At 38.0% G+C, this 18,413-nt stretch overlaps 1 protein-coding gene across 3 annotated transcripts in view; it reads right to left on the bottom strand.

Annotated features, from left to right (window-relative positions):
* Positions 1-18,413, bottom strand: part of Lrba (LPS responsive beige-like anchor protein) — a 591,176-nt gene that overhangs the window by 492,995 nt on the left and 79,768 nt on the right. For all 3 annotated transcript variants that reach the window (XM_029475138.1, XM_021158804.2, XM_021158805.2), the window contains exons 10-17: positions 17,844-18,041; positions 17,544-17,677; positions 12,086-12,194; positions 11,616-11,768; positions 6,729-6,897; positions 4,059-4,138; positions 2,586-2,648; positions 1,611-1,708 (exon numbers count right to left, since the gene is read on the bottom strand). In XM_029475138.1, coding sequence (XP_029330998.1) covers positions 1,611-1,708; positions 2,586-2,648; positions 4,059-4,138; positions 6,729-6,897; positions 11,616-11,768; positions 12,086-12,194; positions 17,544-17,677; positions 17,844-18,041 — 1,004 coding nt within the window. The remainder of the gene's footprint in view (positions 1-1,610; positions 1,709-2,585; positions 2,649-4,058; positions 4,139-6,728; positions 6,898-11,615; positions 11,769-12,085; positions 12,195-17,543; positions 17,678-17,843; positions 18,042-18,413) is intronic.

Here is an 18,413-nt window from a genome sequence, read left to right as displayed (position 1 = left end):
AAAAAAAAGTATGCAAAAAAAAAAAAAAAAAAAAAAAAAAAAAAAAAAAAAAAAGTTTTATTAATTAAATAATTCCAAAAGTAAAATAGACTTAAAACCACAACTAAAAAGATAAAATTTACAATACATTCTCAAAACTAATATTAATTTAATCTTAAAAGAACTCTGAAGGCATTCCAATATATGAACATAGTATGAATAAACAGTCAAAGTAAAATTTAAATTGTTTATTATAGTATTATTTTCTACATTAATATTTATAACAAAGACAAAAACTACAATTTTATGATTACTTAAAAATTAAGATAGGGCCAAATTGATGGAACATACCTTTAATTTCAGCACCCAAGAGACAAGGGCAGAAGGACCACAATGAATTTAAGATCAGTCTAATCTACCCTGTCTAAAGAATTAAAAAAAAAAAAAGGCAGCATCTTCCTAGTAAACTTCTGCAACTAATAATATATTCATACAAGGGTGTGAGAGGGGGCAGGGAGGGGGAGGGAACATGATCAGGTGAGGAACAGGACTGAAGCCCTGAGCGCCAGCAGAAAGGACAGAAACAGGCAACCTTGGGAGGCAGGAGGTGGGGGACCCTCCAGAATGCACCAGAGCCCTGGGAGGTGAGAGACTCTCAGGACTCAAAGGGGAGAACCATAGATGAGCTGCCCGGCAGTGGGGAGAGGGAACTTGTAGAGCCCACTTCCAGCAGAAAGACAGGGCATCAAGTGGAGGGATGGAGTTACCATCCCACAGTCAAAACTATGGTGCAGAATTGTTCCTGTATGAAAGAACAGCAGGGACAAAAATGTAGAAGAGACTGAGGGAAAGGAAGTCCAATTACAGGCCCAAATTGGGATCCAGCTCAAGGGTAGGATCCAATACCTGACACTATTACTGATGGTATGGTGTGTTTTAGACAGGAGCCTAGCATGGCTGTCCTCTGAAAGGCCCAACAAGCAGCTGAGTCAGATGCAGATACTTATACTCAACCAGCGGACAGAAGCCAGGGACCTCTGTGGTTGCATTAGGGAAAGGCTGGAAGAAGTTGAGGAGGAGGCTGATTCCATAGGAAGACCAGCAGTCTCAACTATCCTGGACCCCTGAGATCTCTCAGACACTGAGCCACCAACCAGGCAGCACACACCAGCTGGTCCAAGGTCCCTGACACATAGACAGCAGAGAAGTGCCTGCCTCAGTGAGAGAAGCACCTAACCCTCAAGAGACTTAAGGCCCCAGGCAGTGAGGAAGGCCTGGCAGGGTAGGGGCTGGGAGTGTGGGAGGGACATGTTCATAGAGACAGGGGAGGGAGGGTGGGATGAGGAACTGTCAGAGGGTGGACCAGGTGGGGAATAACAACTGGACTGTAAAAAAGATTAAAGATAATTTTAAATTAATAATAATAAGAATATATTCATAAAGAAGAATAACAGAACTTAAGACTCATTCACAAAAAAAAAATCATGAAATAATCTCACTTTTAATAAAATCTTAATTATTTCCTTCTATAGACCTAGAATCAAATAATATCTCATACTTAAGAATCTAGTATTTCCAAAGTAATGCTCTATATTAACTATAACTAGAACTCTCCAAATGTTGACTCTTACCGCAGCCCATTCCTTTGGTCAAAAGCCGGAATCATGGAGTTAGGATGCTCCGCCATCAACGCAACAAGCAGCTGTAGGACATCCATTAAATTGTCATCCTAGAGTTATTTTAGAAAATTAAAAGTAAAATGAGGAAAAATCAACTTTAAATAAACAAGGAACCAAATCTACAATATACCAGTTTTGAAAATAATAGTGTTCTTTTAATATTTTAATTATAAGTAAAATATTCACTTACAATTATACTTTAAATATACAGTTCAAAGTACATGCCAAAAATAGCCAGAGATTTTTTAATCAGAGACGTAAAATGGCTTTCATGTTACAGTGTGAAACAAGATCGCTGCAGCATGCCCTACGGACACGTGCAGCTGACATAACTCAACGGTTTTGTAGTCGGCTCACAACTAGCACCTCACAGGGATCTTATGCTCTTGTGGCCTTCATAGGCACACACAAATCATAGATATGCATGTCAGCAAAACATATATACACATAGATAGATAGATGATAGATAATAGTTTAAAGATAAAAATTATCTGAACCCATTTAATTTTTTCCCATTTAATTTCCAAGTAAGTAATTTTAAGCTATTACAAATGGGACTGGTTTAACAAAATATGCAATGTAAAAACATGCATACAAAATTAGTAAGAAAGAAGTGTTATGGATTTAAATCCAATCATTTTTAGCGGCTTTCTACTTTCCTTTTCTTGTTGTTATACTAGTTCATAGCAGTTTGCTTTAGTGTACTCTATAAACTAAATAAAATCTAGTTTTAGCAACTGAAAATCTTTCAAGAAACAGGGGCATACTGTTACATTAAAATGAGGATTCATTAGCATTAAATAGACATTTACACCCCACAACAGTGATACAATTAGTAAGTATTTCCTTGATGCTTTTACTTTTTAAAAAAATCCCTAATGCAGCTTAAAAAAAATGAAATCCACAAATCAGACATTTAATTATTACCTCATGCATAGTCAGCAGGTAGTTAAGAATGGCCTGTAGCTCATCTTCCTTTACTCCAGAGTCCTTCAGAAACATAATACATGTACCTTAGCCTTTCACATAAAAATCATTTTTAAGATCAGAAACCATACATACATTTAGTCAAGTATATCAGCTGCTAGAAATCAAAAAACAATACAAAAATCTAAATTTAAAATAAAATTTTGAGGAAGCACAAAGGACATATGAAGACTATACAGAAATCAAAGGGCAGGTCTCTTGCCAAACCTAATGTGACAGCTAATAGGTACCACAGCTTAAAGAACACGGAATAAAATGAAAGGAAAATCTGCACAAGCCAGTAATCCTAGCACCTAGGATGCAAAAGCAGGAGAATCAGTAATTCAAACCATTCTGAAACTACAGTGAGTTCAAGCCCAGCCTAGACTATATGAGACTCTGTCTTAAAAGAGAAAAAGGAAAGAGAAAGAAAGGGGGATGGGGGGGAAGGATATTGGCAAAAAAAAAACAAAACAAAACAAAAAAAACCAAAAACAAACAAACAAACAAACAAACAAAACACTAAAGTACAGACACAATATTTTATTCTTTTCTTTTGTCTCTTAAAAGATACAATCTCATATAGCCGGGCAAGAGGGGTGGAGAAGTGGAGAAGGAGTTGTGCGAAAGGGGGACTGAAAGGAAAGGGGGCTGGATATTGAGCTGTAAAGTGAATAAATTAATTAAATTCAAAGTGGTATTTCTAAAATCAAAATGTTCTTTTTAAAAATAATAAATTTTGCCAGGCAGTGGTGGCGCACGCCTTTAATCCCAGCACTTGGGAGGCAGAGGCAGGAGGATTTCTGAGTTCGAGGCCAGCCTGGTCTACAAAGTGAGTTCCAGGACAGCCAGGGCTACACGGAAAAACCAAAAATAAAAGATAAAATAAAATAATTTTACTTATATTAAAAAAGCATCAAAACTGATTAATTTCTAAAGGCTGATAAAACTTTGTGGTATATTTATACAAAAATTCTGTTTCTCCAAAACTGAATGCCAGGTACCAGGACCCTGCAAATGAAAGCCTGGTTAGGTGCTTTGCTGGCTACTGTAGCACACGCGCAAGAACAGAACCTAGTGTGAAACAGGGAATCTAAATGTTTGCCAAATGAAAAGACAAATACTCTTGAATTCTCAGGAAATTTATATAGTATGTATTTAAATGGCCAAACTCCAATTTTGCAGTGATTTATATATACCCAAGAATAACAAGAATGAAAAACAGAGTATTAAAAAAAAAAATCTCACAACAGTTTCTGTCTTTTTTTGGTTGGTTGGTTGGGGGTTTTGAGGTTGTTTTTGTTTTTGTTTTTCCCCTTTTCTTTTTCAAAGTTTCTGTCTTATTTTACTGGCAAAGAATAAGCAAGCAGAGACCATCTTCTATATAAAATTATCAGCTATAACATGCATGGGGTAGGGAAGAAACAAACTTACCTTCATCACTAACTGCTTAATGAACATCAGTAAGAATGCTCGCAGAGAAAGTATTTCTTTCTGATTGGGTCTTGGTCCATCTTTAAAGACATACACAGTTAGTATTTCAAAGATCTCAAAACTAACTAAAATACAAAGTTTTCATTTTCAAGAGCTTTTCCATTTGCATAAGAGAAGCATAGAGCTGAGCACTAAGACACAATCTTTTAAACTCAGCACTCAGAAACAGAAGCAGGATCTCTGAGTTTGAAGCCAGCATGGTCAACAGGCGACCAAAAGTTGCATGGTGAGACCCTACCTCAAAACACACACACACACACACACACACACACACACACACACACACGCCAATCTTCTACGAGTGACTTCCTCTTTTATGCCTGTTGAAAGACAAGCATTCGTTCTCATATTAAACTGTATATGCACCACTTCAAAAACACAAAATAGAATCTATCGCCTGCTAGACATGACATGGCCTTTGGATTCCTGCATACATAGGCTTGAGAGCAGGAGAGAGACTGGCTAGAAAGAGCCAGATCAGCAGGGGTGGAGGGAAAAAGAGATGCTGATGGCGAGTGAGTATGATTACAATGCATGGTATACATATTAAAATGTTGGCAAATAGTTTTTTAAAAGTTCATACTTCAGAGGGGTGAAAGGATTTTAAAAACAAGCATATGGTGGTAAAAATTATACTTGATAATAGTATTATATTTTGTTCTGTAGTGCTTATTACTAAGATAACAGAAATTTACCAAAAACATAAAAAATAAAGAAAAATCTAATCTTTGGGCGGTAAAATGTTATTATGTGAACTGGGTATGAAACAACTTTTTCTACAATTTTCCCTTTTAAGCACTAACAGAAAGAATTCTTCACCACACAAGACTGTTAATGAACAAGAGAAACATTCTGCTGACTACCTCTGACATCTCTAGTACTTGGGAAAGTCCTTGGTCACACATGGCTCACATTAAGTCAATTTTCATGTCTCAAGCATCTAATTCCAAAGTCCAAAACCTCTGAAACCAAATAACTATTGTTCCAAGACCTCAAGTTAGAGTCCTGTTTGCCTCATAAATTCAAGTTTCCCTCACTAATCACTATTTACAGCTAGTGCCCAGACCACCAAAGCACAAGACCACCATGACCTTGAACAGATCAATTAAAATAGGAAGAAAATTGTGTAAAATGTGTTCCACATGATAATTCCTAGACAAATAACAAGCTAAACAGACAGGAGCCACAAAGTGTGTCCAGCTCCCGTAGAAGACCTGTGAGACTCCTGAAGTCACTAGGTACTTATAAAACGAAGATCAGGACATGAAACTAGCAACCAACTTGTACATGAAAGTCCTACACCACCATGAAACCTCCATCAGAAAGTTCTGGCCTAGATCTGCAAGTGACACATGCTTGTCGGCTTAAACGCATGGTATGAGTTGTGTTTGCAGCTTTATCGCTGCTGATGCATTATTCTCAGAGAATGAAGAGTTTACTTTGAAGGTAAAGTAGCATAAAATAGCATAAAAGTACAAGACCTACTTTTATAAGTCACTGAACAGTCAAAACCTTTAACAATACTGAAAAGACATGGTTTTCTGGCTCCTGAGCATTTACTTCTAACTTGAAGCAACAGTCTTTAAATGCTATCAAACAGGATAGACAGTCTCACGTCACTGTGTTAGGCACCTCCAAGTGTGTTCCATCAGCACAGTAACTGCCACAGAGGCAAGCACAGAATCAACCCTAGCCAAGGAGCAACACAGAGACCAGAAGAGACTTGAAAATACCTGCTACAGGGAGCTGCTCTTCACAGTTAGGAGGAATGAAAGCATAATGGCTGCCAGTACTACAAGGGAGGGAATTCCTGAAAACACGGAAGAGCTAGCCCATGTGGAGACAAGTGTGGCGTTGTGAGCATCTGAACACCTGCACCAGCTGCACCGGAGACCACCACTTAGCATCAGCTCATCAGCTTCCTCTCAACACAAGCCAGTTGGATCTAGGTTTTACAAAACTTGGAAACTTTTACTTGGACCTTTCATGAACTTTCCACATGTTCAGAGAATATTACCCTTACAATACTATTCCCTTCCCTGATTATGAAAGCAAATGAAATTTTAGAATTTCATTACATCTTTATTATAACAAAACCTCCATTTCTATGAAACCTCCATCTCCACAAAGCATCATTTTCAATGATTCTCACTCGGGGCTAGCTCAGCACCAATGCCAGTAAGCAACTAATTTGTTTTTCTCAGAGGAATCTAGCCTCATTATATTCTCTTATCAAACAACTCATTTAAAAACAGTCACATTCTTCTACAACAGTAATACAAGGTTGGCAACAGCAATTTATAACAAACTAATAAATTTTTCTCAACCAGGGGCTGTAGAAATGGGTCTAAGCTTGAGAGCACTTGATCAGAGGATCCAGGTTTGACACAGTAGCTTACAACCTTCTACTCCACTTCCAAGGGATCTGATACCCTCTTCTGGCCTCTGAGGGCACCAGCCACATATGTAAAACACAGATATATGTGCAGGCAAAACCCTTAATCACATAAATTAAAATGAAACACATTGTACTGTTGGTTTCTTTTATATCTTGATTTTTTTTTTGTATATCCATGTGAACAACATAGCATGCAGAGAGTAGAATTATACCTAATCCTTTGGGGGTGATACCACTTCGGTCCTGAGGATTCACTGCCCAGTAGTAGTACTTGAGTGTGTGCATGATGAGCAGCACTGTTCCAACTCTCCGAATAGTGTTATAGATGTTGACTGTCCCAATGAACTCAGTGGATAGATAAGTATAAAGCATCAACTGAACCTACAACACCAAAAGGAAGAACACACGCATTGGTACCCATCTCATAGGCAACTATATTTGGACTATATTTATTCCAAAGAGTGAGATGCTGAGCCTGATGATATCATATCAGACATCAAAACACACAAGCATACATACATACTCCTTATAAAGTAAATATCCCCAAATATATCACTTTTTGTTATATTAGCCCATGAAAATAATTCACTTATCCACATTTAGCAGCCACCAATGTTTCATTAGCATCTGTTCTTTATAATAAATGTTATGCTTTAAGCAACTGTTTTGTTTTGTGTGCTTTTCTTGTTCAATGTGTGGGTAGATTTGTTTGTTTGTTTGTTTGTTTGTTTGAGACAGGATCTCACTATGTAACCCTGGCTGGTCTAGAACTCAGTATATAGACCAGGTTGGCCTCAAACTCAAAGGAACTCACCTGCCTCTATCTCCAGGATGCTGGAATTTAAGAACTAATAGTAAATACCACCATGCCTGGCCTTAAATAATTGATCTGTACATAGAGATGCTTTCTGTATTTTACAGAACAGCAGAAGCTGGGAGAGGGGAGATGACTCACTTGTTGGGTAAAGTAATTGGCGAGTAAGTGTGAGGAGCTCCATTGGATCCCCAGAACCGATATAAAACCACACACAGTAGCATAAGTCTGTAACCTCAACACTCCTACACGGAGATGGAGATGGGAGGCACAGATAAGAGGACTCTCAGACAACTGAAAGCCAGCAGGCATGGGTGGTAGTAAACAAGAGATCCTGTCTCAAAGAATGTGAAGGATAAGAAGAGCATGTCCTCTAATTGCCACATGTGTCCCATAGCACATGGACACCCCATTCTCACATGAACATGCATACACAGATATTTTTCAAAAGGCTGATATGGCTAAAAGTACTAAATACATAAAATGTATGTCTATATTTACTTCACATAGACGCTCTTGTTGTATATAAGAAAACAAGAATGTAAGTGCTACCTCACCACAGCACATTTCATCTTCATACAGTTTCAATGACATCATGGCTCTAAACCTCAGCGGCAGCTATACTCAAGTTCTTACAGCAACAGAAAATCAGAGCTACGCCTCTTCTACTCTCACGCCGCAAGCATGGACTTCTCATTTTCTGCCTAGTGGGTATGTATGTATGTGTATACACACTCACAGAGCATACACAATCTCCCCTTAGACTGAACTACTTCCATGCTGCCACTGCACATTTACATTGCCTTCCTGGACATTGGGTATTTTCATTTTCAACCCTGTGCTGAGACTTGTTGTTGCTTGGGAATTTTTCTAAACAAGCAAGTATTAAGTACATACCTCTTAGATGCCCTATAAATAACCAATTTAACATTTAATTAGTAACCAGAATAGTAGATATGTTTCTTTAAAAAAAAAAAAAATGGTGCGTGCTTAACTGGATTAAACTGGGGTTTAGAATACAATTGGAATATAGAAAAAAAGATTTCAGGTAATTTGTTGCATCAAAATGTTTTTGACGTATTTACTGCTGTTAAAATGGGTAGCCCCAACCTATCTGTCACTGAAGCAATACAATACTTCTTATAGCATACTTCAAGTTCTTAAGTACTTTATTTCAGGTCAAAAATATTTACATGTACCTATATACTTAGCATTGGATTGAGGATTATAATGACACATATGCCATCCCTCATACTAAAATGCAGTTAAGGAGATGAAAATTACACACACAAAAACTCAAGCCGTAAAAGCAGACACTGAGACGTGACCAGGTCACGTCAAGGCTGAGGACACTGAGCAGCAGAACACTCCCACAACATGTGCAAAAGCACTGGGCTCAATCACCAGCACCTTAAGGACACACAAGAAAAGGTAAGGCAGTGTCTCAGGATGTTAAACACAGTGACTTCAGGGCTAGAGAGGGTTAGATACAGAACGGTTAAATACAGAGTATCTGTAGGTAGACCCTCATCAATCAAGAAGCTTGAGGCAAGGCTTTGAAGGCAGAAGTAGCAGTGCAAGCAGACAAAAGGAAAGGAAATTTCCAACAAGAAAAATAGTGGCTAAAGGGAGCAATCATTTTCCAAACCTACCTGTGCATTAAAAGAGCTAGAAAACATTTTTTTAAACATTATGAAGCCTTAGTCACACTCCACACTAATATGGACAGAGTAGGATTATGCTCTTACTTTTCTGTGCTTAAAAACTTACCCCAACTGATTCAGAGAGCATCCAAAACTGGGGAACCACTCTAGTGATTCCTTGTGGTACCTGCTAACTTACTGAGGAAATCTGAATTTCACATTACAAAACAGAACTGACAGAAAGGCTTGAAGCTAGCTATGAGATTACCTTACTCTGAAAATAACAGAAAGCTAAAGTCTGAGAGAGACTAAGAAAGGATATGATGAGAATGTCATGTTTGGACCATACAGGAAGACCAGTGTGGTGATGCAAACCTGTAATCCCAGAACTTGGGAGACAAAGGCAAAAGAATCATAGCCTGAGACTGGCAGGCTACAAAGTGAGAACTAGGCCAGCCAGGGCTTACAGAGCTAGATTCTGTCTCAAAAATAACAACAACAAAGTATACAAGATTTCTTAAATAAATTAATAAATTGAATAAAAGGTAGATAAAATCAGATAATTTTAAGAATGATATGACAGGGAAAATATATTGGATTTAATAGCAATATACATTGATAAATGACAGTAAAGACCTCTATGCTAATTAGCAACAAGCCTTCCTCCCCTTATCCACTCATCATACAATCTAATCACACTGATGCAGCAACTATCTTTGTCACTATGTCTAATATCCATGAGTGCAAGAATCAAGCCTGTCTTGCTCACCACTCTACCCATACTGCCCAGAATGAAGTAGTTATTCCACAAATATTCTCTGAGTAAACAAAAGACCACTGCAGACCAGAAAACTGATAGTTCCTTCAAGGTCATTATAAGATTACCTCTGAGCAGATCTAAGGTAAATGAAACTGTGAGACTCCAAGGAGCTCCTCACTCCCTTCCCAAAACAAAGGCTGGATCATACATCTACAGCTCCAACTTCAGGACTGCAGGAGGGTTCACGCTGACTCTATAGCAGCCCACACAGCGCTGTAAGCCTAGTGTAACACGCACTGCACTGTGCACTTTAAAAAAGCTTGCTCTCACCCTGCAAGCTACATGCCCTGCCAGTCAAACAATCCAGATCTGTCCTTTGCTATAAATGTGTTTATGATAAACTAAGAGCAAATAAAATTCTTTATGGATATACCAAGCAAACAGCTGACTGAGAATGTTAATTTAACATCAAGACAATTATAAATTCTAAAAAGGTAATTAAGGAAATTTAGTTAAAAGTGTAAAGAAATAAATTGTGAAAATATTAGGAACATGGAGAAGTCATGTAATTAAATTTAAAGTAAAAAACACTCCTCTCCATCTAAATATGTAATAAGACGCTTTCTGACAACTTCAAAAGAGACACAAAGCCTTACAAATATGCTGGCTAGTAAGACAAAAAAAATGTCTAGTAAAAGAGTTTTAAAGTAACTTGAAACAATCTTTGAAAGAAATAAGACTGAGGGTCATAGAAGAGAAAGAGGTCAAATTTAACCTGGAGATAAAAAGCTACAACCTCCAGCTGCCTCCTCTGATTATTTCCAAATGGCAATCACAGTCGGCAGCTGTGTTTCTCTTTACCATTTGAAAAGACTGGCTCAAAATAAGATATTATGACCCCAGAAGAGAAAGTCTGCAGACATTTTTTTCCTGACAATTAGAGTAAGTATGTGCTATAATAGACACAGTGAGTGGGCAAAGGGGGAGGGGAAATGGTAACAGGGGTTAAAATAACACCATTTCTAAGAAAAATTGTAAATACAGATGAACATAATTATACAACTTGGTAAAACTTTATTTCAAATTAACTTAATATTAATATTAAGTTTTTAGGACAACTAATAGATCAGAGTTTGAAAAAGATTTTGTTCACAAACTCTGTATTAAATTTGTTTATGTTCACACAGGAATAAGTAGTTTGTTGTCAAAGCACTACAAAATTACTTGGCAAACATGTGAGAATTTTCTGTTATTTAATATTAAAATTACCATTTAATGAGGCCACTATATTATGCCTTCAATGAAATGTGGTATTTTAGCTCCGGTTGTAAAATGAAACCAGAGTTCATCATCATCCTGGCTGAAGTATGCACAGAAGAGGCAGACAATAGCAACGGGAAATGATGTGATGAAATGGAGAGAGGGAAGAGAGGGAGAAGCAATGTGTGTGTGCACGAGTGTGTGTGCATCATGTTGGTGTGTGTGCACGCATGTGTGTGCGCATTTACAAAAGAACAGAGCTATAGAACTATAGATTCTACAAAAGATGGAGTGGAACTGCTCTTGGATTTATGCTTAGCAAGCAAAGGCCCTCTCAACTAAAACTTTATTTAACACAGAAAAATGAAACCAAAGCTCTGTTATATACATATATATTCATTCATTCAGATATATGCATATATGGAGAGAGAGGAGAGGGAGAGAGAGAGAGAGAGAGAGGGAGAGAGAAACATTTTCCTAAAAAGCATGCTTATTCAAAACTGGCTCTCTACTGAAACTTTGCTAATCAATATATAGAAGGAAAAAAGAAAACTCTAACGATGGGCACTGTTCTCAAAGACAAACACTTAACAGAGAGTGGAAGGAGATCAGCTCGCATCACCTTGGCTGGAGTGTGGATCCATACAGCAGGGTTAAGAAGAATGTGGTCACACAGTTGTTTCAGGAGGGGCATCCCATTCTGCAGATTGCTCAAATACTTTGAAAACGCAAGGCAAAGTTCAAGTACTGCTCTGCTGACGTGGGATTTGGAAGACTGTGGGGGGTGCCGGGAGGAAAGTAGTTTAAAGGTTATTACTAATTCAAAGGAAGGTAAGTAAATTACAAGCTGTCAACACCAAAAAAGAACTTGTCTACAAACTATGCTCAAAGTTAAAGATGGCATGAAGCCCACTGCCACACTTCCTTAACAGAGGACAGGAAGCAAGGTAAAACAAAATCTACAGTTTCACTTAAGTAATTTTCTATAAGCAAAGTAGACATTCTTGTAGACAGCATTTCTTAACCACATAGAAAAACAATTACATGATCTGCACATCAATATTAAGAATAAAAAAATACTTCGTACTTTACCTTTTCAAGGCTATAACCTATTACCAAAAAGCCCTTACAAGCAAGCATCTGCTCCTGCATAGCAATTGAGTTCTTCAGCAACTCCATGATAAAAGCCAGCAAGGTTGTACTGGAATAAGACAAAATGCAATGGTTTGAGAAAGGATATTCCACAAGAAAATATTAGATTCAACATATATAGCCTTCCATTTATCTTAATCAAAATTTCTGTTTCAGGGCAGGAATGTAGCTCAACTAAAGAATGCTTACCCAGCACATGTGAGGTCCTGGGTTCAACCCCCCAGAAACACTTAAAGGCAAATCTTACTAAAACCATCGCCAAGATTATTTCAGAACAAAATACTTATTGTAGGATAAAGAGTCACTCTTTCACATATTTTATCACGAACATTAGTAACTTAGATACAATATGACAAACATGCACTGCATAGAAAAAAGTAAACATCTGAATATTTGGAAACAAGTAATAAATATATCTGTAAGAAAAGTATTACAATCTTAATGAATATAGATTTATAAAGAGATATGGGCGTGGGGGGCTGGAGAGACAGCTCAGCAGTTAAAAGCACTGACTGCTCTTCCAAAGGTCCTGAGTTCAATTCACAACCACATGGTGGCTCTCAACATCTGTAATGGGATCTGATGCCCTCTTCTGGTGTGTCTGAAGACAGCAACAGTGTACTCACATATATAAAATGAATAAATCTTTTTTTTAAGAATTTATTTAAAAAGAAAAACAAACAAACAAACAAAAATACCAACTCCTAAGAGCGCACTGTTATGCCCAGAGATCAGTGCAACCACTCAGCACTCACCAGCGAAGTCTCTAATACACAAAACTAGAAGCTGTGCAGAGAATGACAGACTTGGTAGCACTCAGCTCTAAGTGAAATGTCTTTATCAAACCCCTTCCCTCAAGGCTCAGAGACCTATGTAGAAGGGGAGGAGGATGGCTCCAAGGAAACAGTGTCATCTGGCATGACAGGGATGATGAATGTATGAACTCACAGACTATATAGCAACATGCACAGACCAACACAGATTCAAACCAGAAAAAAAATCCCAGCATAGAGAGGAAGTGAACACAAATACCTACCATAAATCAAGAAGTTGTTTGCAACTGATAGCTGCTGGGAAAGGTAACAGCATGTCACTAAGCAACTCAGCTAAACTCCAGCAGGCCCCGGACACAGTAGTCGGCCAGCATAAAACACATATTCATTCATTCATTCATTCATTCATTCTCTCTCTCTCTCTCTTTCTCTCTCTAACACATATTCATTCATTCATTCATTCATTCTCTCTCTCTCTAACACATATTCATTCATTCATTCTCTCTGTCTCTTTCTCTCCCTCTCTCTCTCTCTTTCTCTCTAACACATATTCATTCATTCATTCTCTCTGCCTGTCTCTTTCTCTTCTCTCTCTCTCTCTCTCTCTCTCTCTCTCTCTCTAACACATATTCATTCATTCATTCTCTCTGCCTGTCTCTTTCTCTCCCTCTCTCTCTCTCTCTCTCTTTCTCTCTCTCTGTGTATGTACTTTTTGTTTTATTTTAGTTTGGTTTGGTATGCTTGGTATTTTTCTATTTTATTAAGGTTTTGTTTGTTTTCATTAAATTTTTTTGTTTCTTTGTTTTTTAAGAGAGAGAGAGAGAAGAGAGAGAGAGAGAGAGAGAGAGAGAGAGAGAGAGAGTCAGAGAGAGAGCTAAGCAGTGGTGGCGCACACCTTTAATCCCAGCACTTGGGAAGCAGAGGCAGGCAGATTTCTGAGTTCGAGGACAGCCTGGTCTACAGAGTGAGTTCCAGGACAGCCAGGGCTACAAAGTGTTTTTTAAAAGGAAAGAGAGAGAGAGAGAGAACATGAAGTTGGGCGAGTAGAGAGGTGGAAAATATCTGGAGAGAATTGGAGATGCGTAATAAGTATAATTGAGATGCATCCTATGGGAAAAGAATCAAATAAAAAGGAAGAAATAAACATTACTCTCAAATTGTGAAATTTTCCAAGAATAAAGGTATTATTTAAAAAGAAAAACAGAATGGATATAACAAAACAATCAAGCATATTAATTTTTAAGAGTTAGGGATGACAAAAGAAAGAAAGAAAACAGAGCAAACAGAATATGATTTAAATTATCAAAACAAGCAGGGCTACAAACTGGAGTAAGAAGCTTGTTCCTAGCCAGGCATGGTGGTGCATACTTATAATCCCGGTACTTGGGAGGCCATGGCAGGAGAAGGTCTACAGAGTGAAACCCTGTTTCCAAAACCAAAAGAGAGAATAAAGAAGTGGTTTACGCCTTCTTCCTACAGGAAACTCATGATTCTTCCGTCTTGAATGTAAAAGTGAACAGGAGATACCACATTCTCCACCACCCACAATATTTAGAGAAGCCCAAAAGGAAGGGAAGAAATAGGATTAGCTGCCACCTCCTTATCAGGGACTCCTAGGAAAGACAACAGAGACAGCAAGACTGGCAGTCACCCCCATCCTCGACAGCAGCGCTGTGCTACCCACTGAAGAGACTGAAAAGATGGGGGAAAGAAAAGAAGGAAAAACTAATCCCTGCCAAAGCAGTCACCAACATTTAGTAAGTTTATTATGATGCCAAGAATAATTTAAGTGTTTTAAAGTAAGTCAACAAACCAGGTGCAGTAGAGCAAACCTTTAATCCCAACTATGTAACAACAGACAGGAGCTCAGCCTGTTACCCCAGGCAGACATCCATTCTCCTGCCACTTCTTTCCCCACATTCACTGAATCTGCAGATCATGAACCCTACAGACCTACAGATCTAGAGCCACGCAACCCACGGCTATCCATCAGAGGCCTGACATACTAGGACTACCAAGGTTAATCTCCCTCATAATACCTTCTGAAAACAGAACATCCAGCGACCAAATCCATCGTGATGGCTAAAGGTCCTTCAAAGAACACAATCAACAAAAGCCAGGGCAAAAGGAAACCTTCAGAACACAGCAACCCTTTTACCGCAATCCAAGATATCCTAACATAACTAAAGCTCAAGAAAATGAACATTGTACAATCCGCTCTTCAAGGGGCCAGCAGCTTCTCAGCTTCTACGGTAAGGAGGCTGATGGTTGTATCACTCGAAAATCTGTGACTGTGATTATTGCTTCAGCAAGTGACAAGGTGCTCCTCCCTTTAAGTTACAGCTAGAAAAAGTAAGAAAATTTTGCCTAGTCTAAATAAGTAAATGTGTGGCCACATCATGTTTCTTTAAATGTATAAATAGGTTCTGCATATTTTGGTTATAGATTATTGGCTGATAAGTTATTGGGTATAATTAAAAATTTGTAATGTTGGTAACAAAAAGTTGGCTTAAATCTGGTACCTCAGGGTTGGAGTAATTCTGGACAACAACACATGGTATGAGCCAACCCAGTAAAACAAGTCTCTAAAGATACCTCTAAATTGGGATAATATTCTATGTAATTCCTGTCCTCGAAACCAGACTTATAAAAGATAGGATTTAAAATAATGAGGTATTAAAAGCTGTACCATCATGCATTCATATATAAGGACTGGCAGCCAAACTTTATAACATGAAATTAATACACTTGGTAATGATTTTAGAGAAACTGGCTTGTTTACACTGTTAAAAATTGGTTTTAATTTCCAAAATTACAGTATCTTCATAAAATAAAAAAGGGGGAATTACGGCCCTGTATACCACAAGTTTATTTAAATCTTTAAAATTTTGGGTGTCAAGGAAGTCTCTGCTGAGTGTCTCTGCCATCCTACAATTCAGCATACTTATGCCTCAGTGGAATGAAAGGATCCTATGACAGGGCAATGGCATGGACCTATGGGGAGGAAGGCATGTTTGTGGTTTTTCACTGGAAGAAATGGGGCACAGAGGTTGCCAGAAAGACTGGTGTGACAAGTGGCACAATCCCTCCGTCATGCTGACTCCCTTACTGATGATGATGATGGTTCCTGTACACAGTGAGGTCTACTGGGCCTTTGTTCCTGACCTACCACTGACACATCCAGCAGTGTGGTCCAGACCAGAGATTCACAAGCTTGGATCTCCCTGGACAGAGGAGCCAACTTATAATAGACTATGACGTTCAATGCATTCGGTGAAGGGTTTTCTGTTTGCTTTATAAAGAACAGTATAGGTATATTTCTGTGTTTTCTAAAAATTGGAATCTTTCATTAATTGGTCATGTTAAAATTACATATTTGTCTCTCCTAAAAATAAATAAATACATTTTTGAATCATTTTGGAAAAAAAAATACACAGCAGGAAATCAGTAGGTTCAAGGCCAGTAACACAGGAAGTCTGAAAACCACAAATAAATTATTTAACTTAATAGAGTTGGCAAATGCTACAACTGATTCCTGCTTCAAAAAAAAAAAAATTAAAATAATTTCTGTTGCCTAAAAATAATCAGAAGAAAATGAATTCATCGTCAGTTGGATACATAGGCCACAGAGCTAAGTCACACACAGAAGAATTTTGAAAAATAATGGGAAGCTCATTTAAACTTCTCAATAAATGAAATAAGATCACTGTATTATACATAATTTCACTGGACTATGCAGCCACATGTACTCTCATGTTCTACAATTTATCATAGAGTTCACATGTCTCTGCCTTTGCTACGACTCTATGACTCAACCCTCTAATACAGGATACAAAATATGTCAACATACAACCTAAGTTTTAAAGACAAAAATCCCCTTGCCTCCCATTAAAATTTTTAAATTTCAATTATACAAATGGATGACAAAAAACCTAAAATATAAAAACTTGTATCCTCATAATAAACCCCTGCCAATTTAAAATGTTTTATACACACACACATATATATACATATATGTATATATATATATATGTGTGTGTGTGTGTGTGTGTATACATATATATATATATTCTGTTTGTCTTGATCGGTTTTTCCTTTTTTGAGATAGTGTTTCTACATAGTCCTTACTGTCCCAGAACCCATTGTGTAGACCAGGCTGACCTAAACTCACAGTGATATGCCTACCAAGTATTGGCATTAAAGGCTGTCACCATGAGCAGCCAAAATATATACATTTTTAATAATGTATACATCACCATGTTAACTTTATTTGATAACATTTATTATGTTTTAGATGATATTTTCTACTAATAAATCAGAATTACATTAACAATAATATAATTAATATGGATAGTATTGTTCATAAGTTTCTCTAAAATATTGCTACTCTACAACAATGAGTGGCAAAAAAGACCTCATCAGTTCAATAATCATGAAAACTCTCACGTAAAATGAAAACAGAAAGCCACCAGGCATGTGGTGTGCAGCTGTAATCCTGGCTCTCAGAAAACCAAAGCAAAAAGACGGTGAACTACATGGTGAGTTGCAGGCTAGTGGGGTAAGGACCACACAGGGAAACGCTCTCTCAAAAACAACCATCAAAACAAGAAACCAAAACCACTCACCAGATAGTCAAGTCAACCTCATCAGATAAATGTTGCTTGTAATCCAGCTGGGCAAAGAGGGGAAACAGAACTTGTACTCCTCCTATGGAATGCATGGCGCTCTGGATGGAATGTGTCAAAACTGCCTTTACATCCTTGGGGAACACAAAGCACAGTAAAGTTTTCAATGATTTCTTTTCTAAAGCAATTAAACTAAAATACAACAGGAAATACAGGAACACTCCGATGTGGTACGCCGAATGTTTACGGGCATTTCACAAACCCGCCGCAGTAACTCACTGACACATTCTGAGGCAGTACCTGGAGCATGAGTGCATGTGGCGAGTGGACAAAGATGGAGGGGTTGTCCTTGGGAGACGACTCCAGGCACAGCTGGGCATCTGTGGCCCGCGGGTTGTACGTGAAGGCGATGGCACTGGACAGCTTGCCGTCATACAGTAACAGTTTATGGTGCTCAGCGAGGAAAAGGTCACTTTCTGCTTTAAATTTAAATGTGCCCTGTTAATTACAAAAACAAAAAACAAGAAATAGTAAGATACACACAGCGTAAGAAATTCTAACTACAAACGACCAAAACATAAAATGTAACGCTACCAGGTAAGACATCCGAACCCTCCACACAATGTGAGTGGTTACCTCCATGATTTCCCCTCTTACTTGTTGCATCATGCTAAGTTTAACTTATATTAACTTTCATTAATCTCAGGATATTTTCCTAAGGCTTCTCTGTCATTTGTTCTGACTCGCTGGTTGTTTAGGAATGTGTTGTTGCAATCACGCGGGACCTGAGACTGCTCTGGCTGGGGAGAGAGAAATCCGGCCTACATAGGGCCACAAGCCTCTTCCGGTCAGAAAAGCACCGGGGCAGCT

Source organism: Mus caroli, chromosome 3 (assembly GCF_900094665.2).
Source record: "Mus caroli chromosome 3, CAROLI_EIJ_v1.1, whole genome shotgun sequence".
NCBI lineage: Eukaryota > Metazoa > Chordata > Mammalia > Rodentia > Muridae > Mus > Mus caroli.
This window is presented reverse-complemented; position numbering and strand designations above follow the sequence as displayed.